The sequence below is a fragment of the Diceros bicornis genome, chromosome 36, assembly GCF_020826845.1.
Source record: "Diceros bicornis minor isolate mBicDic1 chromosome 36, mDicBic1.mat.cur, whole genome shotgun sequence".
NCBI lineage: Eukaryota > Metazoa > Chordata > Mammalia > Perissodactyla > Rhinocerotidae > Diceros > Diceros bicornis.
In genome coordinates, this window is record NC_080775.1 from 17578442 (window position 1) to 17603946 (window position 25505).

General features: G+C 41.9%; 1 protein-coding gene across 1 annotated transcript in view; it reads right to left on the reverse strand.

The window, feature by feature from the left end:
• The window catches only part of ST8SIA6 (ST8 alpha-N-acetyl-neuraminide alpha-2,8-sialyltransferase 6), a 116139-nt gene that overhangs the window by 51533 nt on the left and 39101 nt on the right, over positions 1-25505 (reverse strand). Inside the window, exon 3 of the mRNA XM_058532863.1 lies at positions 5708-5800. Coding sequence (XP_058388846.1) covers positions 5708-5800 — 93 coding nt within the window. The remainder of the gene's footprint in view (positions 1-5707; positions 5801-25505) is intronic.

A 25505-nucleotide genomic window follows, 5' to 3' on the forward strand; every position in this document is an offset into this window, starting at 1 on the left:
AATCCCATTTTTTAATCTTTAAATTGAAGGAATAAGATTTTTTAGAAAAATAAAAATCAAACGCTCATGGTAAGAACAGAAAAAAGTACATGAATTAGAAGAATTTAAGTGACTATTCCTTCACGCTCTTAAGTTGTATGATTGCTTCTTTCTTATTTACTCTTCAAAGTACAGAATGATGCTTAAACCACCTTTAATAGATTTGGCATAAATTTGTTTGGCATAAATACAAAAAAAGTTTCAGAGACTTCTATCATAGCCTCCATATTAGCTCATCTGCCCCAATTTAAAATTATATACCAGCAAATACAGTCACTGCTTTGGTTACCAAGAGAAATTTCCCAAGATATTAAGAATGTACCATGTTGGTATAAATGGTTGTTTTGTGTTAACTTATCTTTGAACTCTATACCAAGGAAATGAAGGAGTGCTAGACTTTGAAGCCCTTAAAAACTGACCAGAAAAGGCAAGTTAAAGGATCAGAGGTGAGAAGACAAACAAAACTGTAGGTATCACTTTAAGAAGCAATGAATGTAAAGCTGAGTAGAAACAAGTCATATATCATTCTATGCCAAGAAAATCTTGTATATGACCAAAAATCGTTTTTCCTGACAGACAACTTGAAACTTAGGAATACTTGCTTTGTTACCAGACTGTCAAGTGACATGCTCACATTTGGGTTTTTTGAAGTTTGATCTGCCATAATTTATACCTCTTCTTTTCAAGCCGCAATTCAGGTCATGCTGTACTCTCCAAGATAATAAATAGTGAAGAACATTTAGGGTCAGTCTTTAGTTCACTTTGCCTTTCATCCTGCAAAATGGTGCTTTCTAACTAGCATCTTTATGGTGACCCCTTAAGATGATACCTTTCAGAAAGTTCTATTGTTCTCAGTAATTCTAAATAGTATTGCATGAAATAGCTCATCAAACATACACGCTCACCAAGTAGTGTATGGTTCAAGCTACACCTAGCCTATGCAAAACAGTGTTCCAAATCTTAATTCTGAGAATTTGGATCTTACCAAAAAAAGCTATCCGAATGCAAGTGAATCTTTCATGCCTTAGTGGTTGCACAGGAAGTTATAGGGCAGTGGCTTACACTCTGTTCCTGAGAAGAAGATCTCTAAATCTCTCCTGTCACTACAAATACTATTTAAACTACTCATATGCTCAAAAGATGTAAGAGATTGCTGTTGTTTAAAAAAATGTTTTCTTCCACCTTTAAGGAAAATCCTAGGGGCCTATAGTCAATAGAATGATGAGAATAGTAGAGCTATTTAATATAAACATGGCAGGAATATCGCATTGACCACCACTGATTGGTGCTTCCTTTCCATAGCCTACAGTTGTTGCTGCAAGGAGCTTCCCAGCCAGGCACTACATTCCCAGAGGTCAACCACACACCAACTCCACTCACATGCTATTGGCCAAAACCAGTCACATGACCCTAAACATCCAGCTGGGCCAGTTCCAGCCCATAGGATGTGCGTGGAAGCGATATGTGTCCCCTTCAAGCTGTGTGCACTTCCTCCATTGTATCTTCTTCAGCAGCAAGCCTGGGATCATCTGTTGAAGATGGCTACATTGTAAGATGAAGGGAGCCAGAATCCCTGAGTCAATACTCAGAGGAGAGTTGCCTGAGCAAGAAGGAATACTTATATTGAACATTGCATCACAGAGAATAAAATATTGTTTTATGACATTGCGCTTTGGGAGATTTTGCTGGAGGGGATCATCTGCCCTGGCCAAATGGTAGAAACTGAACAAAATATAACTGTACACTTTCTTGGGATCTAGGATCATCTGGAAAAATGGAAGATGAAGAAAATGGCATAGCAACAGAGGCAGAAAATCCTAGGAGAGGAGACATAAGTTCGTTTCCTAGGTCAGCCCCTCAGAAGGATCTGCTCTTAAAAAAATCAGTTCATTCATCTGAAGCAATGTGAAATAAGACAGACAGCTTGTATATCCACACGATCATCATTTTTCTAAAAACATAAGCAGAAAATATTACAAATAACCTTTGCCATGCTGAAAAATGAGCAAACTAACAGTGATAAGATGGCTACGGAGCATTTTCAGTACAGTGTAATATTTCCTCTGGGAGATAACGAGGTGAGGAGGATTGGGCTGGAGAAACCCAGAGAAACATTCAGGGGAAAAGGATTAGGTCAGAGAAAACTGCAGATTCAAAGTAAGAGAAAGAGTCAGAGAAGTTAAATATCGGTTTCAAAAAGGAGTTGAAGTTCATGGATTTATGGATAATTTTTTAAGAGCTAGAAATTAAAGATGGTAAAGACCACGCTTTGACGACCTAAGAAATACATTCTTTCATTCATCTGTGGATTCAACAGATATTTACTGAGAAACTTCTATGTGCTGAAACCTGTAATAGGCATCAGGCACAGAATGATGAACAAACTCCTTGGAGCTCCGAGTCTTAAACAGAGAATACAGAATTGTAATACACAGTGCCTTATCCCGCTGGACCTCCAAATGACAACTGTTTAATTTTCTTTCATTCAAATATGTAGTGAAAACCAGTGGAGAAAAAAAGCACTGTCTCTCTCCTACTATAACTCCGTCTTCCTAAATTCTATTTTAGCAACCTGAAAGGGACAAATTGGCTGAAGAAAGAGAAAATTCTTTCTTTAACAGACCATGACAAAAATAGAGCTAAATAATTATTTCTAAGAAAATGAAATTACTTTTTATCACCACACACTGAATGGCTTTCCTGATTGTCCCCTGGGAGTCCGTCATAGCACCGGTCGCAGAACACACAATTCCCGACAATAGACAATACAAATGGAAAAATTAGTCTCCTGTGTGCAAAATAACACTTTCATACGGGCAATTCACGCCTGCTCTCTCTAGACCTTTGCTGAGCAGAATACCAGTGCAGGCTAATTACATGAGCTAGCTGAAAATTGTGTGCATCATGGGAAGGCATCCCCCTAAAGAAGAGCGGAGAAAAGGTCTTAGCATTGAACGTAGAACAACAGAAGAAAAGTGAGAGACCGAACATGAGACGGTGCGCACAGCCATTCTCATTAGCATAGTACAGTTAACCATTTTTGTTGATGCACATAAAAGAGTTGTAAAATTTTCTGCCTTGACAAAAAACACCTTCCATGATTAAAGAATTTTCCGCTACGCTGACTCAAGTGCTTTGCATCAATGTACAGCTTTGGATCATACTTATATTGAGGATTTCTGTCACTTTGTGGAGCAAAAATAGTTCATGTCAGAGGGAGAGCTGAAGAGAGTCAAAGGCCACTGTCACACACGGATTTACACGTCTGGCAAGGAGTACAAGCAGCTCATCGCAGGGTACGGTGGGGCGAAGACCAGTTTTTCCAAGTTCTACTTTTCATGTGTCATGTGCCCTATGTCTGATGCATGGAGGGCACTGCAAGAAGTTTGGAATTCGAGTCCCTTAGGAAAAGTTTCAGATAGAGTCTATAACATCCACACACCCAACAAACAACAAACAAAACAAAGGCTCCAACATGATCCAAACAGATGTGTAGCGCCACCTACAGGGCATGAACTACCTTAAGTCTACCCCACAGTTCAATGAATTTATCATGCAAGCAAAGGAGTACTTGCAAGTGTTCATTCTAGCTAAACTATGGTAAGTGAGGGTCCTGGCAGGAATGGCGGCCAGCTCCAATTGTGTCATTTAAGAAGAGCTTAAAGAAGGGACTTTGCCCAAATCCTAAGCCAGATGTAGGGAAATCTAAGTACAATATCAGGGGATTATTAACAGCTTATCTCTAAGCTGAAGGGTCCAGTGGAGGGAATGGAGAGCGAGAGAGACCTAACAAACATCATGACCTTCATTCAGGATGCAACACGTTCCTTTGGGCAAGGATGTAGTTAACCTGCAGCAACACCACAAGAAGAAATCTGTTCCTTCCTCCTTTCTGATCTCTTTCTAGTACTCCCCTCTGGGTCAAATCCAAAGAAAACTAGATGACAAAGGAGCGAGGACCCTATTGATGAAGGCCTTGTAGGTCGGCCTCCCAGGGCAAAGAAAGACACAGACTAACCTGTAGTGAAGGGAAAGAAGGGGATCAGGTACAGCAAATGGAAGATACACAGCCCAGTGGGTTTCTCTAGGAAGCTTAGGGCCCATCAGCTGGAATTTAAGGAAAAGAAAGCAAAAATTTTAACAGGGCTATCCTTTTGTAATAAACTGAGCTAACATACAGGATTGGATTGTCAAACCAGACTAACTCAATTCAGAGATCTTACCCAGTATCAGGCTTTCCTTATAATTTCAAGGATCCAGGCAGTCAAGAGGCTCAGACACAGCAGAGAGAAGCCTGGGACATTAAGGGTGGCCGCCCTGGTCCTATCTTCCCACACCGGACATGCACTCATGGCTCAGAATAGTAGGCGAGGGCTCTAAGTGAGGTCCGTGGGTTTCCTTACACGGCAGGAACATTTAAACTATGAAACATTCCCCTTTATACCCAGTCGGACCGCCTGTGTGCCATTCTCCAGGATGACCTGCCTCATGGATCCTGTGTCCCATTTACTGTAAGTAATACTTTAGCCAGGGAGCAGCCCGCTGGGGACAGTCAACGGATAAGGTCTCTTCTTCCTAGCAAATATCATTAGTCTGTTACGGAGAGGTCCAACTGAAAGGAGATTAAACCAGGTTACCTATCTTGGTTTCTTTTCCCCCAGGTCAACCTCTCACACCCCCAGGGAAGGGAGTAAATGGATCACAGGCAGCTGCGCTAACTCCTTCTTCCCACACACTATTTTTAAAATTAAAAGTGGAAGACATATGTGTGTTCATGCGTGTGTTTGTGGGTTGGGGGGAGGCAGAGGGGGAGGAAAGGGAGAGAGAAGGGGAGGGGGAGAAGGGAAGAGAGAAAGAGCTGGATTAATTAGTAGGAAGAGAAAGAGAAAAATACGGCAGAGGAAAAGCCACTGGGTCTCCCTCGCATAAAACTGGCATAAGGGAATCTGATCTACTACTTACCCTGGACAGTCTTCAACTTTCTCAGGCAAGTGCACAGCGAAATGCAACTCAGATTAGTTCCTTTGAGGGAGAGGACAGTGTAACCACGGGTCCCGCCTCACTCGCACACCCTTCCTATCCTTCCTCCAGCACTATCTCCAGACTCTGCTCCTTCCAGATACAGTCAAGGCAATGCCTCCCCCATCAGACTCTTAGGCCACCAGTGGCTCATCCATGTACGAAGCTCGGAGCTTTTAGACCCTTTTCTCAATTTGAAGAAGACAGTGTCAGGAACTCTCTAAAATCCAGGATTGTAAGCAAGTGTGGCGAAGTTGAGAGTGAACCACAGCTGGGACTGGGGGTAAATCTGTTAATCTTCTGGGATTGTAAGAGATTCAATTCAAGTGTGCATTTTTCTAGGCTAGCGTCCAGAATGCTCATGGGTTTCTCAAAAAGACTGAGGACCTGTAAAAGTTTAGGCAGTAAAACTACATGGTGTTTTTAGTGAATGTGGATCCAAGGACAGATAAACTGAGTCCCCACTGGCAGGGTCTGCACTGTTCACCCCTCGTCCATCCTCCTCATCCACGAGAGCTTCTCTGAGCCCAAAGTCAGGCCCAAGCAGGAACACAGTCTCAGTTTCCAGATGATTTAAAGATGCTGTGAAACATTTTGAATATAAACCACTTATTTTAAAATTAAATTAAATGTGAAGAGCGGAACTCACCCTTTCCTCGTTTTGTTAGATAAGGTCTCAAAGCCATTTTGCAGATTTTTGCATCTCTCTGTCAGTTGGAGTGACTTCTCATTCAGATATGTGCTGTTTCATGAAAGAGATTTAAAAAAAGATTTAAAATGAGAGCTTAGAAGATTTGTTAACAAAAATCCGATTTAATTGATACAGGGTGCTCAAATGAAATCTGATTTCCATTCCATTATTGGATTTCTCCGTGGAAAAGGAAATTGATATTTTCACATCTGACGGGTCTAAATGAAAAAAAAAAAAAAAAAGGAAGTTTACACTGTAAAGTCAAACAGAAAAGAACTCTCTATGGAAGACTTTATATTTTCACATTTTGAGGTTAGCATGTGCAACAAACAAGTTATCAAATAGTTTTCATCATTGTGTATGTAAACAGACTATTTTTAAAAGACGTCTCTGGTGGGAAGCATGCAGACACAAGAGCTCAATAGTTCTCTCCATAAAGAATGCAAGATAAACCTGGCCTTTGCTTATTATAATCGCTGTGATATAAGGGCCTGTTGTTATGTTTTATGAACCTGGAAAATTGGAGTTAGAACAAAACCAAATCACAAAGCAGGTCTCAGACATGGGTTATGGAGTTGGGCTGCCTAATGAGCCTCGTGGATACATGAGTGCTATTTAACCACCCCAGGCATCAGGTTCAGCATCTCTAGTGGAATAATGGTCCTTACCTCCTAGTGTTATTGTCATGATACGTACATGACCTAGGAAACAATGTAAAGCGCTTGGTACCTTGCCTGACAGAGTAAATGCTCAAAAAAATATCAACGATGACTTTCCTTAGACTTCAGAAATATGCATACAACTCTGACTTGCTGTTAATGCATTTATTTCATCATCCTGAAGGTATATGCTGAGAACCTACTATGGGCTGGGGGCCAGGCACAGGATGCTGAGGGTATGGAGATGGATAAAACAGAACATGGTCCCTTTCCCTGGTAGAGCTTGTGGTCTGGTTAGGGAGAAAGATATTTCTCAAATAACCACACAAACGAATACAGAAGTATGACCTGAGATTAGCGTCATTCAAATAGCAGTGGGTGCCATGGATGAAGGTAATGGGGAGACCCCTGCATCCTGAGGGGGCCTCCGAGACACTATCATTTAGGTGGAGATCCCAAGGGTGATGCAAGTGAGTGAGATGAACTTTGGGAAGTAGGGGGAGCATTCCAGGCAAAGGGAAAAGCATGTGCAAAGGGCCCAGAATGGGGAGCAGCCTGGAATGTTTGGGAAACTGAAAGAAGGCAAGTGGGGCTCAAGCCTGAAAGGCTAAAGGGTGTCTGGAGTAGTAAGTGGGGACCAGGGCACACAGGCCTGGTTAACCATGCTCAGAATTTATCCTAATAACAAGGGGAACCAGAGGAGGGATGTGACTGAGTGTGTTTTAAGAGGTTCACTATGCAGAGAAATGAAATGAGGGGAAGCAAGGCTACAGAAAAGGTGGAAAAGTTAGGAGGCTTCTGTGGGGTTCCAGGAGACAGATGATGGCAACTCATTTCACCAGCCAGGAGAGAAGAGACTACGTTGTGATAACTAACACCAACCAACTGGCAGTGGCTGTACATAACAAAAGTCTGTTTCTTTTTTTTTTTTTTTTTTTTTAGGAGGAAGATGAGCCCTGAGCTAACGTCCGATGCCGGTCTTCCTCTACTTTACATGGGACGCCGCCACAGCATGGCTTGACAAGCGCTGCATTGGTGAGTGTCCAAGATCCAAACCTGTGAACCCCGGGCTGCTGAAGCAGAGTGCGCACACTTAACCACTTGTGCCACCGGGCGGGCCCACAAAAGTCTGTTTCTTACTCATGAAATGCCCACTGCACATCTGGGTGCCTTTCCAGGGCAGCTGTGCTCCATGCAGTTTAGGGATCCAGACTGCTTCCATGTCGTGGCCCTTTCATGTCAACAACCTGCTTCCATAATTGCTGTGGCAGGAGAATAAACTGCTGGAAGGTCTTTACCCTGTGTCTGAATGCTCTAGCCTGGCCAGAACTAGTCACATGCCCAACTTGATTGCAAAGTGGGAGTCAGAAAAGGGCAACCATCCTTTGTGCCCAGAAAGAGAGGAGATCAGGGTACAGAAGTGCACTGGAGGCCTGCACCACGCTGTCCATCGGCATGAAGAGAAGCTGACAGATTTGAGATCTGTTCTTGTGATAAGACTGACAGGACTTCATAATAAATTGGATATGGGAGGTGAGGGAGCAGGGGTGTAAAGGTAAAGATATAAACAAAACAGATCATAATTAATTCACCAATACGTCTCAGAAATGCTTTCTAGAAACACTGCACAAAGCACATATGGGCTCACAAAATCCCTCTTTATCCTGATATGATTTTTCTCCTCCTGCCCACTCCCTTCCTCCTTCTGTCTACATGCCTCAACCTTCTGTGCTTTCTGAATGTATTATCATACTTTCCAAGGATTTGTTTATTTCCAATTCGCTGTGTATTTTATTCAGGCAGCACTGTTAATGAAATGAATTACCGAGCCAGCAGTGCCCTGCATTATGATGGCTTTGCAATATTGAATTGTGAAACTGTGACAAGCAGGCACCAATAGGATTTAGTGTGATCTAAATTTCCTTAAATCAGAGAGTGTCTTTGTTAATAAAAAGTCAAAACAGTTATGCCCAACTAAAATCACAGAATATCCATAGAAAGAAAATGAGAGAATCCTGGGGAAAGTGAGGATGAGAGAATCAAGTCAGAGGAAAAAACTCTTAAGTGTCGGCAGGGCCAGCTTCTGAATCTCTCACCTCAGCCTTTGAACCGCGGGTTTCCTTTTTCAATCTTCACTCAATAAAGTAATTATGGGGATGCTATAGACCGAATGGTTTTGTCTCCCTAAATTCATATGTTGAAATCCCAACCCCTCAAGGTGATGGTATTAGGAGGTGGGCCCCGTGGGAGGTGATTAGGTCATGAGGGGGGAGCCCTCATGAATGACATTAGTGCCCTTATAAAATCAGCCCCAGAGAGCCCTTGATCCCCTTCCACCTGTGAGGTTACAGTGTAAAGGTGGCCATCTATGAGGAATCAGGACCTCACCAGACACCAGATCTGCAGGTGCCATGATCTTGGAGTTCCCAGCCTCCAGAACTGTGAGAAGAAAATGTCTGTTGTTTATAAGCCACCCAGTCTGTGGAATTCTGTTATAGCAGCCCAGATGGACTAAGGTATGGGGTTATACAGGATGTGTATAAAAACTCCTGGCACAGAGAAGTCACTCAATAAATGTGTTCTTATTCTCCTAAATGCGTTATTGTATTCTTTCCTCAAGCCAGGCGTTGTTATTACCATAGGGGTGAGAACTTTCTCCCACCCATAGGAAGTCACTTTGCAGTGAAAGGAACAGAAACGGAGGCCCCTGGAGTTCTCATTGCTTTCTGTCTCTCTCCTGTCCCCTTTTCAAAGAGTCTTCATAGTTTTCTTCTTTTTCATCTAATGTCATTAAAACCTTCCTAGGAAATGTTAAAATATTCACATGCAGAATCCATAAACTTCAAATGTTTGTCTACCTTAGGCATCTGATTTATACAGCCCCTTTCTCTGCCCCTTAGACAAGACTCCTAGCTTACACTATTTTCAACAATGCCTGTTATTCAAAGTGACAGAAATACAAATTAACAATATAACTGCCATGTTTTAAAGTGCTTAAAGACCTGACTCCGTAAGAGATGCCAGGAGGGCCCAGAGAAGTGGAAGGAGCTAGACCTTCCAGAGACAGGGCTAGATCGTCAGTTCTCTCTGTTGTGCGAATAAAGGAGAATTATTTACAGGCATAATATATTCCTATACCTGACCCCTGAGGAGTGCTGGACAAAAAAGTCACACAGGTATGTGGGCTGGTGCCTTGATAAATTCATGCTATCCAATTTGCTAGGCCTTTTGTACACCTTGACAATTCCATTATGGTGCTAGATACCTCCCTCTTCCATTTCCCCCAATGGCTACTCTACACATTCACTGTTCTGCTGTCTTCACTGTTCTGTGCCTTCCTAATTTATTTAATTGCTTCCTATTTTAGAAAAATGATGCTGCCAGGTGTGAACTGATGATAAGCTATCAGCGATCCTTACTTTCCATCTCTGAGAAAGAAGTGTCTCCTCTTACAAAAGGATAATCCACCTGCCATCCCATCCCATCCCTCCCTGTCTCCTCTAAGATCCAGGCCCATCGCTTCATTTTTCTCTTTACTGGATCTTCAGCCCTTCCCTTCCACTGTCTCCTCCTCTTCATGCTCAATTCTCTACCATCTCAAAGTCAAAACCAAACCAAACAACTCACTCTGAGATCCTCCTCTGCCTACCGCTTTGCCTCTCCTTCAAATTTCAACCCTCTACTGTCCCTTTCCTTGTCCCGCAAGTCCACTAACCCATTCTTGGAAAGCATCACCAAATCCAGGAGATATTTCAGTCCTCTTACTTTACCTTCCGGCAGTATCTGAACCACCGGCCACTCCCGCCACCCCTCGTTCCCATCACAGTTCTCTCTCCTTGTTCTTCTACCTCTATCTGCTGTTGAGGGTCCTTCTGGAGGTTCTTCCTTGGGCTGATCCATAAGTGTTGGTTTCTCCCATGGTTCTTTTTCTGCCTGTTACTTTAAAGGAATGGATTGGTATTCAGTTACAGCATTCCCCAGGACTCCATGTAGGCCTCTTGTCTTCCCAGCCCGCCTGTGTTCTCCAAACACCTCAAACACCTCCAAACACCTCTTTTCCCTTCTGCTTCATCCTCCCTGCCCCCAAGGGGGGTGGTCTCGCATGTACATTTGATCACGTCATTTCCCCCCTCCAGGATATTCCATGACCCCCATCAGCCTTGGGACATGCTCCACACTCCCTGGCTGGACATACAGAGCCGTCCAGGACCTGGCGTCTGACCCTGATCCCAGCTTCGTCTTTTACTGCCATTTTGCTAACCATTAAATGGTACAAATTCCTCTTTCCTCATTCCCTGCAAATCTTATATTACGGATTCTGACTGCTTTTATTATTTAATTATAGAATTTATTTGTTTGGTACTGGCAAGCAAGCCTTCAGGCACATTTTCATCACTGGAGTATGTCAGAGGGGAAAAAAATCTTTAATAAGATTAAGGGGAAAATCATGCACAAAAACAAGCATTTCTGCTATCATTATTATCTGTGTGGCTGATCTGCTTTTCAGAAATTCTATCTTTATAAGTCAGTCTTGAGTTGAAAGTGATCATTTTACAAAACCACCTGGCAAGATTTCACAGAACAGCAAGAGAGACTACAATGGCTACTGCAAAATAATGAAAATTAAGGCTCTGATAATGAAAAGAATCTCTCTTTAAAAAAACAAGTGATTCAATCCCTACAAAATAATGTCATCAGGACCTCCAGAACATAGAGTTAATGTCACCTTCTGCACATGAGTTGCAGTTAGTGCAACCATGCAATCAGTCCCCTGGGCAAGTAAAACATCCCAAGGAATAATCCGCTTGTAGGTGACTAAGGAGTTTCAAGAACATCCACATTCCATTTACAGTGGCCATAAAGGGGACAAAACTGGGTTGTGAATCTAAATGAAAAGCTTAAAATCTAATCAATTTTATTCTCTCTGAAGAAAGACCGTCTTAACAGATGGGGAATTCAGCCTAAAAATGGAAAGCCCAAAGAATAAGTATTCTTCCTTATACTTCTCAGGCTCTTCCTCATTCCTGGCAAGATGAACTACTGAGCCATCCTGCACCCTGACCACCAGCAGAAACCTCCTTGTAAGAGGTGAAACAGGCTGGCCTGCCTGCAGGACAGAGGCAATGGTGGCCACCTGTGCTCTGACTCCAAGCTCATCAAGCAAACTTCTAATTATAACGTGCCCCCCATGCTGCAGTTTCCCTGAGGAAGAAAAGCAAGCATCCAGCCCACTGCACAGTTTGATTACTCTCTTTAATTGACAAATTAATATTCTGGTTTATAAATCACCCTCCTATGAGTCTGGTTAACACAAGTCTGCCTTTGAAATACCAATCATAGACAGTAACTGACAAAACCAAGTCTTGGTGCCTCTTTACTCAAGAAGAGGGGCAGACTCTGGCCTGCCTCTTCGTTCCCTCATTTACCAGGTATCTGTGGAGCCCATATCATGTGCCACAGAGAATGGCGGCAAACGGGGAAACTAAATTATATTGTATAGGAGTCCAGGCATAGGTGTTAAATAACGAAAGCATAAGGAACTGAGCACTATACCACTGTCCACTGACTCAGGACAGCGGCTTCCTACGTGGCAGGGTTTCTCAACCTCACCACTATTGCCATTTTGCGTCAAACGATTCTTTGTTGTGGGGGTTGTTCTGTGCGTTGTAGAATGTTTAGCAGCATCCCTGGCCTCTCCCCACTAAATTTCAGTAGGAAGCCAACCCCTTCCCCATTTGTGACAACCAAAACCGCCTCCAGACATTGTCAAATATTCCCCGGGGGGCAAAATCATCCCAGGTTGAGAACCGATAGGTTTAGGGAGAATAATGTGATAAGAAGGGGGCACTCATAGATTAATGCCCCCCGGAAAATTTCTAGTTTTTTACCTCATTATTATTTATAGGAGTTTGACTTTGTAATTTTTCATGGATTTTATATGTACGTTTTCAAGCACATTTCTCTGTGCATCACATAATTCACAATAAAAAGAAAATAAATACACTAACTCTGAAAAAAAAAAACAGTGTTCCTGCTGGCTCGGAGCAAAGAGTCTGGTGAGGATGACAGACAAGTAAACACAAGCTTCCCACGCTGAGTTTGCAAAATGAATGCTGTCTATTTTCCGTAATCATGTTAATTTCAAGAAACCATGAATCTGTGTTTTGGTGGATATCATTTAATTCAAAACATAGGAGCTGCTTTTAAAATGACTACATAGAACTTCGCTCTTTTATACATGAACGTTTCAGCCAACTAAAATTGCAGAAATTTCTGCAAATAATCTCTGCTACTTGGTTTTACTTTAACTTTGTCTTGTCTTTGGTTACCCTTGACAAAGATTAATTAGCTAGCTCTCTACTACTAAGTCAGTCACCACAATGTATTCTGGCCCCCCTACATAGTTGAAAAATAGTTTTCAAAAAAGGAAAACCATAAATCTCATACAGACATAAAATGAACCATGTGTTAAAAGATTTTATTTTTTTCATAATGAGGGAACCAGTTCAACGGAGAGTGCAAAGCACAGATACATTTATAGATCAGGAATATTGAGATGAATGTGCAAACGGAGGCCAAACTGGTGGGGAATGGGACAGGGAAGTCAACTGGATGCCCTACCAGATAGGATATAATTTTTGTATTTATAGACAAGAATTATTTTGCATTGCTCTGAATTAACTACAACTTACAGAGTTGGAAAATTGCTCCCAAAGGACCAGAATCAGATTGTTCAGATGTGTGTGATCTGAACAATGCAAACTCATTCACTGAAGCACAAAATTTTCCCTAAACCATTAACAGTATCAGTGCCCATCACTAAAATTAAAGGAATGATCCAGAGCAATGAACCTAACAGACTCCCACTTTATCTGAATATCAGTCCCCCGCCACTCCACAGCTTGCCCCAAGGGGAACAGGTGGACCTGGCTTAGGTCTGAGTCTTTTGGGGCATACAGGAAGCACTGACTTACCTGAGTAGGTTAAAGTGAGGGTTACCGAAAGGACAAGTCTGATATGGAGATTTCTTAAAATTTCAAGTACAAATGAGCAAGAGTAGCATCCTAAACAGGAAATGGAATCTTTAGCAAAGTAGAGATAAAATAAAATGGGAGCAGATTGGGAACAAGTGACAACACTGGTGCATCCGTGTCTCATTTCAATGATCCTTAAGTGTGAGATCCTTGGGGGCTGAGGCAAAGCTCAGAAGCGTAGAGTCGGCGGAATTCATCCCCAGCCCAGTGTTTCTAAGTCTTCTTTAACCCACCGCGAACAATATTTTCTTACTCCACACAGCCAAGATTGTTTTGACCTTTCTTTAACGTGCTTTGAATTTGAAAACCTTGGATAAACTGAACATATTTTTAATACTAATATCCACATTCCTTCATGCAAAAATTCTCATAAGCCCTCCCGGTTAAGCACGAAGATCCTAACAGCAACATCTATTAGACAGTCACTAGGTACCAGCTACTGTTTTAAATGTTTTTTTATGCGTGTCATCTCATTTACTCCTCACAAGGAATATACAAGGTAGGCTCTGTGTCCATTTTATAGATGAGGAAACTAAGATTTAATAACATACCCTAAGTCACTCCACTAGTTAGAACTAGAGTGGAGGTTTGAACCCAGGCACTACAGTTCTGTGTTCTTAGCCACCATGCTATTCTACCTCCCCGTATAGGGAAAAATTTATCCTTCAGTGGAGAGCTATTCATTGTCTATAGCACCACCACCCCCTCCAGGTTACCTGACTCTGAGTCTATGGGAGCTGACAAAGATTCTCTCCTTGACCAAACTCTAGTCAGGCTCTTCTGAGCTCTTTTTCAACTAGCCCCTATTCTTGGGTATGTTCTTAAGAGCCCAATTTTAATAAGAACTGTGTTAAGTCAGTTGAGCCAGAATCCCCCATCCTCCATATGTGATCACCCTTGAAATCTGACCAAATTCCTCATTCCCCTACCCCACCCCACGTGACAGCTGATCGCCCCAGCCTACCTTCAGCAAGAATCCTGTCATGTCAGTTTAGCCAGAAGCCCCCCTACCCTTGATGCTTCCTCCACAGACCCCACCCTGCTCCTTGGCTATAAATTCCCACTTTTCCTTGTTGTATTCAGAGTTGAGTCCAACCTCTCTCCCCTACTGCAAAACCCCACTGCAACAGTCCCTATACTCATGGAGATAGTACTGAATAAAGTCTGCCTTACCATTTAACAAGTGTCATAAATAATTTTTTTTAACAGAGCTATTTTGCAATTCTGTAAGTTGTAGCTAGCTGACAGCAACATAAAATAATTCTTGTCTATTGGCATGCAAATGAATGGTGTCCAGTGGAGAGACAACTCTGCCGCCACAGTGGGAAAATTCATTTTGCCTCCATTTGCATGTTCATCTCGATATTCCTATTTATAAATGTGTCTGTTCTTTTGAACTGGTCATAACACCTTACCAGTTTCCTCTCTGATGAGTTAAATAAAATCTTTAAAAAGTGTTCATTTTCAAAAAACAACAAATGTTGGAGAGGATGTGGAGAAACAGGAACCCTCATACACAGCTGGTGGGAATGCAAACTGGTGCAGCCTCTATGGAAAATGGTATGGAGATTCCTCAAAGAATTAAAAATAGAGATGCCCTATGATCCAGCCATCCCACTACTGGGAATCTATCCAACGAACCTGAAATCAACAATCCAAAGAGGCGTATGCACCCCTATGTTCATTGCAGCATTATTCACTATAACCAAGAAGTGGAAGCAACGTAAGTATCCCTCAACTGATGACTGGATCAAGAAGATGTGGTCTATATATACAATGGAATACTACTCAGCCATAAAAAAAGACAAAATCGTCCCATTTGCAACAACATGGATGGGCCTGGAGGGTATTATGTTGAGTGAAGTAAGCCAGAAAGACAAACATTGTGTGATCTCACTCATATGCGGAATATAAACCAACACATGGACAGAGAAAACTGTATTGTGGTTACCAGGGGCAATGGGGGTTGGGGGTGGGCACAGGGGGTGAAGGGAGACATATATATGGTGATGGACAAACAAAAATGTACAACCCAAAATTTCACAATGTTATAAACAATTAAAACATCAATAAAAAAATAATAAAAAGGTTCATTTTCATATCTGTATGAGAGACATGATTTTGCCTGTTTATTAAAATTATCTTTTAACACTCTGAATGAGAGTGCTGAAAACATTTTCGAATTGAATTAACAGATGACCCCGATTAAGACGATAAACTTCAGTGGCAAACTGACCATAGTTCAGATCTCTGCTCTGCCACACACTAGATGCTCAGCCCCAAGGGAGTTATTTAACCCCTCTGTGCTTTCAGCTTCACGTGCAAAATGGGGATAATACTGTCTCTTCGATAGATTTGATGCAATGGCTGTAAGAGATGACGCATAAAAACACTCAGCACAGTGACGGGAACAGAGCTCAGTTAACAAGCAGCACTCAGCAGGAGTCCTCATGGTGGCTGTCATGGCCATGGCAGCCTCTCGAAGCAGCCTTTCTCAAACCGCAGTGTGCCCATGAAATCACTTGGGAAATTTACTAACATGCAAATTCTGGTTCAGTAGATCTGGGGCGGGGCCTGATACCCAGCATTTCTAACAAGCTCCCAGGTGACGCCAATTCTGCTGGACTGAGGCTCACATCTTGAGTAACAAAGTCCTAAAAGGCTCATGGATCAAGTTCTTCTGCCCTGATAGTTTTTTCATAATAGTGAAGAGTAGACTTTCAGGAAATGTAGGACCGGACCGTCTTGTGCCGGAAGCATTAGTGGGAAAAGCAATGCAACAATTGGAAAAACTACAAGAGTGAAATGAGCTAAGTTACCATGTCACCAATAAGAGTTTGTTGTTGTTTTTTTTTAATTTTCAGATGAAAAGCTCAACAAAAGAAATAATGTAAGAGGAGACTGATGGGACTAAAAACATTCAGCACCATTGCTTCCCTGCAATGATCTGCAGCAGTTAGACTCTGCTACAGAGAACACACAAGTTGTCTCCATCATCACTAATACCTCCACTCACAGCCCTCCCATGAGCATTGTTCCAGCAAACTGGATGATAGTTGAAGGATACCGGCCTCTTCTGAGGAAAGGCCAATAGAAGTGAGTTGGAAATGTCTCGGAAATGTCTCTAAAATGTCAGTTAAAATGCATATTTAAGTGTCCATCTTAACTGCGCAATCTCAATCAAAAAGTTCTTCATCCCAACCAAAAAAAAAAAGAAATTTCTTTGTCAACTAAATATTTCTTCAATAAAACTTGAAGAAGTGATTCTGAGATAAGAACTTTAGGAGAAAATAATTTTATCTGTATTCCATGTTGACTCTATGGTAGTGTTTGAGAAAGCCACATAGTCACTGAACAACACTTAAGAATTTAAAAATATTAAAATATTTGAACCATAATGATAGTTATAAAATAAGTTTAGTCATCAAAGAGTGGAAACACTTATAACCTATAAGTCCATAGCTGTTTTGTTGTTTTTTTTGTGAAGAAGATTAGTCCTGAGCTAACATCTGTTGCCAATCCTCCTCTTTTTGCTGAGGAAGACTGGCCCTGGGCTAACATCCATGCCCATCTTCCTCTACTTTATACGTGGGATGCCTGCCACAGCATGGTTTGATAAGTGGTGCATAGGTCCGTGCTCGGGATCCGAACCCACGAACCCCAGGCCGCCAAAGCAGAGTGTGCAAACTTAACCACTACACCACCGGGCTGGCCCCATAGCTCATTTTTACATATTCATATTTCATACTCATTTTCGGGAAGGCATTCGGCTCAAAAACTAGGGCCCTCATGTAGAGAATTTTGTGGACTTTTCTTTAATAAACAAAAGGAACAAAGTTTAATAGCGTGCTACAATGGTTTCTGATCATCAGAGTAAGGAAAAATTGAAGCAATGAAAACTGGTGCCAAGACTGGGTGCCAACACGGAGAAGCTGCCTAATCAATGTGGCAGCTCCGGGGAAATTACATAGTATAAAAGCATAAACACTCCAAAAGCTAGTCACTGAACACATTCGGGCTCTGAGCAAAACCCCGATTTATTGACTTAACATTCAAAACAGGTGGATGTTTGTTTATCTTATAAAGGCTGTTTGGGTTTATTTGTGAAATTCAGGTTAGTGTCACCAGAATTAAAACCAGTGCAAAAAATCTTCCAGATATCATGTCCCAACATTTGAGGGTACCTTAAATATGAAATAAAATAGCAAGAAGAATATGTCGTAATAAAATAAAAATAACAAGTGGAACGTCTCATCTTACTACTGCAATTTTATACATGTGAAATGAGGCAAAAGGCCTTCTCACAGAATAATGATGATTTTCAACATTCTGAAATACAAAGATGGAAACTACTTTATTTAGTTAACAGGAAGCACACCAGAATCTCTCTGTCAATCCACATTTTTTCTATGACCCACATTTTGTAAGACGATGAAAAAACTATAAACTCGACTTTGTTCAAAAAGCAACTTCCAGAATTTGCCCTTGATTCACTGTTACACATTTCTGTGTCTGTCTTCGACATGACTGTGTCTTCCTCATCTATTAGTAGCCCCCCAAAAATGTGAACAAGTGGATGAAAAAATAAACAACTAAACCTGAGGTACTTCAAGATTATAACACATCCAGGGAAAAATAGATTCCAGAGCTGATCAGACTGAAAAGTAAAACAAAAATCTAGAAAAAAAATCCACAGGAAGAATTACAACCAAAAGGGTCTTCTGATTTACCCCTAGCTAATTATAAAATTTAATTAACCAGAAGAACCCAGTATCTGTTCATTCTATTTAATTGAGATTTTATTGTATTTAAAATGATGTTGCCCAAATGTTCTCATTAATATTGAATGAAAGTGTAAGAGAATTGGCTAACCAAATTTACTGTGCTTAGGTAAACCATAATTAGGAAGGGTTATGAGACTATCCTAAGAGACCTATCCATCTCAAAATGGAACAATATAATTACAGATGAAATCCAACAAGGAAACAACACAAAGTAATAATCCTTGAAAAGATGGAACACAATTACTCGAACGTGCTGTTGGGTTCTGAGTGGTACAGTCAATCAAGTCTCATTTCACACAACTCAGGAGCAATAAACGTACTCAACAGAATTCAACTTTTGATTACATTAAAGTGTATTAATCTTACATCTGCGGATTCACAATTTCCCAGCTGATAAAATGTCCTGCTGTTATTTCACTTAAAATTTGGAATAATCTGAATCCAGTAAAATCAGAGCTACTTTACCCGGTTGTGGAGTTTTTTGGTTTGCTGTCTTCCACTCTAACCTGGCAGAGCCCACGTGCCCTGTCTCCATTTGCGACAGGACCCCATGACATCTCAGGTTCTCCTTTAAAGCACCTTCTACCTAGAGGATATCCCTCTGGCTCTTTAACTCATTCTTTTTCATTTAAAAAACTAGGCTTTGTGAATAGGATCACACATGGTAATGAGTTCTAATGAGTTTTTAACATATCACACTTCGCAATGAACATATTTGCATTTTAAAAATGCTTTTCAGGAATGTTTTTTCTGCCCTCACGCCCAACCCTGTTGCCTTTAAGCAGAATCCCGCTCTGGTCTAGTTTGAGTACTGCAACCACTTGGAGCCTCTGGCCGTGCTCTGGCCTACCTGCTCCATGCCTAGGCCTACCCAATTCTCAACTTCCCACCCACTCCCACTGAATAGATTTGCCTTTCCTGATTTCCACCTTGGGGATCTCTCTTGGCCATGGTTAGATCACCGTGACTACCCTCACATCACTGACATTTGACTCCTGTTGCCCTGGATGACACCTGCCCTCCCTCCACCCCCTGCTCAGGTCTCCCAGAGCCTCACCCCTTCCCTCCTACTGACCCCTAGTCAAGCCAGCCCCAGGCCTCTTGACTGGGGCTCAGAGAAATGAGTAACCCAATCCAAGACCCTAAATAGGGATTCTGGCTCTGAAGCCAGCACCAAGTTTTGGACAGTGAGGGGCTCCTCAAGCCATACCATGGGAGCCCCCATTCCTGCATAAGTGGGGACTAAGATGTGATCTAACCAGGCCACGCACAGGGATGACCCTGAGTGAGGACCAATTTGCTGTGAATCCTGAATTTGAGCCTAGGGGATCCAGCCACTGCTACATCAAAATGGTTGCATCAGGGTGTCCTCCTTCGGTCTAAATCTGCATTTTCCTGATAACATGGGCCTTTTAGGAACTTCGTCTACAAGAACTTTACAGGAATGGGTCTGTAATCAACGTAAGTGCATATTAATAGAAGAGAATCAAAGGAAAGTTGAGATAAAGGCACACACAGGGCTAGCATTTTGTTATCTAACACACCTCTTTTTTCAAACCTATCAAAAATTGAATGCATTTTTTAATTCGAGAAATATAATGTTCAGAATGATTATTTTTATTACAGCTATGGGTTTTTCCTTAGGCAAGGAATGCTTCCATCTAATTCAACTACTTATTATCTTTTTTTCCTCAACTCTTCTATTTCTTTCCCAGTAGTAATATGTATTTTCTCAACTTTTAAAATCTCTTTATTAGATATAATTGAATGTAACTTGGAATTTACAAGTCTTATCACATTCTGATTCTGCCTGAGCAATTCTGGATATAAAAAGTAGAGTGCATATATTTCTTCAGAGTTCCTGTAACTTTTTGCTTAAGATTTTTGAAATAAAAATTATGGTTCTTGGACATCTTTTCCCTCTAGTCATTGTTGGCATCCGAAAAACACCAAAAGCCTTACTTACCCAGTGTTCCGCTCTGAAACTTCTCACTTAAGGGCTGTCTGACATGGGAGTACCGACTATTTTGCCAAGGGAGTCGGCACAGAGCTAAAAATAAGCAGAATCAACCCCCCTCCTTTTTTTTTGCTGAGGAAGATTGGCCCTGAACTAACATCTGTCGCTAATTCTCCTCTTTTCACTTGAGGAAGATTCACCCTGAGCTAACATTTGTGCCAATCTTCTTCTATTTTGTATGTGGGACACTGCCACAGCATGACCACTGACAAGTGGTGTAGGTCTGTGCCCAGGATCTGAACCCGTGAACCCTTGGCCACCAAAGCGGAGTGCCTGAACTTAACCACTACTACCACTGGGCCAGCCCCCAGAATCACCAATTTTTGATGCAATTATTCAGCCATTCATAAATCCAGCTTCTGAGTGACAGCTATAGAGGAATGCCTTAAGGAAATGAAGATATATTTACTACATCACTTTAGTTTACCAAGCTAATAACTCATCTTGTAGTTTACCAAGTATTTTCATTTGCTCCTTGGAATAATCCTGTGAAGTGAGTATTTTTATCACCAATTTCATATAATGAATATAATTTATTACTGTTAATTTAATACATTCTATTTATCCAACTCACTTATCCTAGTATTCGCTCTGTAATAATTCTTTAATCTCAGGGAGACCCCCCCGCCCCGCCGCCAAGACACACCTCCTATCCTCCTTTTTCTCCCTCTCCAACTCACACCCTCAAAAACATTTTTAATTCTTGTGTCTATCTCTCTGCTGCCCTTGCCTGGCAAATTTGGAGCCCTGGATATACCCAACTCTTTGCCATCTGGGCCTACCCCCAACCAGCCAAGTACTACTGGAGACAAATCGCATAACTCTGCTGAATGATTTCACTTTAAATTCAGCACTACAAACTTCAAGCGGGCATTCAATGATCCTTGACAATCATACTATGTTTCCCTAATAAATTTCATCCTCCTCTTTCAAAATCATTACTTCATTTCTTCTGTTTGCTCCAACCTCCCACACTCCCCACCTCCACACTCACTTTTGGCTCACAGCCGTACCTCATCCTTTGCTGAGAAAACAGAAGCCCGGAGAGGGCAACACTTTCATATGCCTTCCATCACATCTAAAACCTCTCAGCTTCTGGGCATCTTACTCTGCTTGGGCTGTCATAACAAAATACCACAGACTGGGGGATTAAACAACAGGCATGCATTTTCTCACTGTTCTGGAGGCTAGAAGTCCAAGATCAAGGTGCCATTTTGATTGGTTTCTGGTGAGACCTCTCTTCCTGGCTTGCAGATGGTCACCTTCTCACTGTGTCCTCACATGATCTTTTTTCTGTGTATGTGCATGTGGAGAGAGAGCTCTCAGGTGTCTCTTCCTTTTTATAAGGACACCAGTCATATTGGATTAGGGCCCCATCCTTATGACTTCATTTAACCTTCGTTACCTCTCTAAAGAGCTTCTCTCTAAATACAGCCACATTGGGTGTTGGGGCTTCAGCATATGAATTTTGGGGAGAACAAATCAATCCATAACTGTGCCAATCTCCTTCACCTTACCGTGAGTTACAACAGAAGAAAAGTCCCTACTCCCATCAAAAGCCAATAGCGCCCAATGTACTCTGGATCCCACCCCACTTATCACCTTCTTGAGAACTGACCCACTCACCTCCTTTCTTTTGCAGAACCAGAGTCTTTCTCTCCTGTGGGTCATTCTCACAAACATACATACATGCTCCTCCCTTGATCCCACAATCCTTCTCCATCTCCCAACTCATTTTTCCACCTCCCTTTCAAACACCTGTTCTCTAGAGAATTATCTAAAACCACTGCGTCCCCTTCCTCAGCAATTTATTCACTCATCAGACCACTCAAACCTAGCTAAAACTGCTCGCCTCAAGCTCTTCAACATCCTCCATGCTCTGAATTCAATGGGCACTTCTCTCTTCTCATCTTAATTTTTCAGCAACATTTGACCCAGCTGACCACTCTCTTCCCTGAAAACTCTCCTCCTATTGGACCCATGACATCATACTCTTCTGGTTTCCCTCTGCTGGCTTCTACTCCTCTTGCAAACCTCTAAATATTGGAATGCCGTAGAACTTGATCCTGGATCGTCTTCTCTTCTCCAGCTATTTCTGGTGTTAAGCGATCTCATCCCATTTCCTGGCTTTGAATATTGTCTCTCCGGTGATGACACCCAAATTTATACGTGCAGCTCTGACCTCTCCCTTGAGCCCCAGACTCATTCATACAGTCAAAATGCCGACCCGACAGCTCCTCTTGGACGTCTAATAGTCTTGTCAAGTGTAGCGTATCCACAACATAACCTTTGACTTCCTTCTCCCTTTTCCCGTCTTCCCCATCTCAGTGGATGGCAATGAACTGCTCAAGCCAAAAATTTATCATCCTTGATTTCTCCCCATCTTTTATCTCCTACATCCAGTCTTTTGGCAATTCTGCCTCAAATCCATCTGCTTCTCTTTATCTCTACTTCTATCACATCATCTCTTGTCTGGACTAGAGCCATGGCATCCTAACTAGTATTTCTGTTTCCATTCTTGCCCCACTGCCATCCGTTCACTATGCTGCTACCAGAAGATTCTTTTAAGAACCTAAATCATATTTTGTCATTTTCTTGTTCAAAATCCTTCAGTGATTTCACTTATTATTAGAATGAAACTCAGAGTCATCATCAAGTCTTGCATCCTACAACATTACCTGACTCGCCAGATTGCACTTACTATTTTCTCCCCTCTCTCTATGCTCTCTTCTTTCTGCTTCTCAAACATGTCAAGCTCAGGGTCTATGTACTCGCTGTTCCCTCTGCCTTGAGAACATTCTTTCTCAAACTTCAGGTCTTAACTCAAATGTCAGCCCCTCCAAGTGACTTTTCCCACTCTCCATCTAAAGCTGACCCACACTGGTCCCCAGCATTGACTTCTATTTCTTCCATTCTAGTTATCACTACTTATCTGCCCAAGAGGGCAGAGCTTCAGTCTGTCACACTCCCTGCGGTATCTCCAGTACCAAGCTCACACCTGGCATACGATGAAAATGCACTGAAAGAATGAAATTGATCACAGACTCTCTCCCTCCTCCCAGCAGCCAAAAGAAGCCCATAACTGCCTTCCCCAACTCTCCATCAGTCCCCACCCCATCTATCTCCTAAGGAGAGCTGTCTCAGCCAGACTGGTCCTGAGCTCTTCGTACATCAGAGTCAGAGTTGACAGAGAATTAATAGAGGAAGATAGAACCTGAAAGTCTTAGGGAGGGAAAGACTTGGAGAAATCAGGTGTCAGTCAAAAATAATAAAGGACAGAGGTTTGAGTGAGTAGGTGTGGGGAGGAGGCACTGGGAGGGGGAAAAAATCCATATGGTCCAGGTATAAGTGAGAGAGCTCTTTCAGTGCTTGTCAAATTTCAGCCTCTGCAGTGGGTGGGAGAGAAAAAACTGAGAAGAGTAAATGGGATATGAACAGCATAGCTGAGGATTCTGAATTGGATCCCTTTTTGTGTATTTTAAGGGAAAAGATAAGGATGTAATCTTTTTTTTTTTTTTGCATGTTGAGTTGTGCTTCCTTAAATACCAGCCTGGGGTTGAACTACATGGGCCCACGATTCCAAGACAGTTACATACATATGAAGAAATTAAAGTTCTGAGAGATTATGTGACATAACCACAGACATTCAGTTAATAGCAGCAAAACTGGGATTCAAACCTACCAGGCCTGGGCTTATATTCTTATGCCACCCGCTTCTTTCCAAAACAAGAAATAGGGTTAATCAGACATGCCTTGTTTCTGATAAACAACGTGGCCTCCTATTGTTACCATTTTCCCTTCTAATTGTCACAATAATTTAAGTCAAGTTCAACAATGTATAGTTTCCAAAATATATCTTTATCTTCCCTCCAGTTATCAAAATAACATTTGTTCCATTTTTAGTTTTTTATCATCTCTTCTCTGTGAGTCCTTAAAGATTACCAGTAGTGAGTATCCAATTATATGTGTAAAGAACATTTAGTTCCTGACAGATAATTTGTCTACATCTGGAGAACTGAATTTACTTAAAGTGACAAGGTGATCTCTGACTAGCTCTTCACCTGTCTTGGGTTTCCATTCTCTCTCTACTGTGCGAGACGTTTCCCATTGGAAGATCACTGTTCTTGAAAGGGAAGTTGGAAATAAAAAAGGAATGAAGCAGTTCTGATTTTCCCACCTTCAGGGAACAATACCCAATCTGCCCCAAGCAAGGAGCATACCCCTTTCTCATTTTTGCTTAAAACATGGCTATCAAAAAACATCAGAGGCTCACTGTATCCTTTAGCCTTTTTGATAACCTTTTTCCATCATCCACCCATTTTTTTGTGTAATCTTTGTTGTACACCCTTACTTTATCTTTCCACGTACCTTTTCTGAACCTGAGACCATCCAGTCATGTCAGTTTATAACATGCTTCCCAATTTTTTTCATTTGCATTGATATCATCAGAATTTTATTTTTAAAGAGTTTTTCCACCTGGCAAGCCTCAAATAGACACACGTTTTCCAAACAGATAAGAATGCGGTTGTAAAATGATAACCATGATATAGATAATTTTTTTAAATTATAATCTCAAAGACTGAGGTGTCTGAAATGCTTTGTAAAAGAGATAGTGCACTTTGCTATGATAAAGTCATATGAATGCTTGCATGGCTTGTGATCATCCCCCAAAACTCTCTCTAAGGGTCATCCCGGAACAGATACTGATGAGTCCTTCTTGGAGCCAATCTAGGGGCTTAAATACTCAAGTGCCGTGAAATTAGTGCTCACACGTGTAGAGGATGCTGTGGTGTACCACCCAGACCCCTCCTTCAGAACTGGGGCATTCATCCATCCTTCCGGCTCTGGGACTGTGGTCTGCTGATGGCCCATGTGGGTCCCTCCCCAGGAACTATCCTCAGGGGAAGGAGCTGCCTCCTCCAAGGTCACACTCCCTGGGGGGCAGCTGCATCCAATGACTGATCAACACCTGGCCCCTTACTCAGTTCAGCACAACTCAGAGGAGCCATTCTAGTTTCCCAGTTCCCTGTGGAATTGGCCAAGACCTCTGTTGCAACTGCATTACAATCCAGCTTCTTCCATTGCCCAATCCTGCTTCCCTCACCCCCTCACAGGTGTTGTTCCTGAGAGCACTTCCTAACAAGCTTCGTGCACACAAATCTCCATCCCAGAGCCTATTTCCCAGAGAACCCAACTTCCAACAGAAGTTGTATAGTATGTAGTTGAATTGATTTGTGCTTCTAACTGGTATGCAAAAAAAGA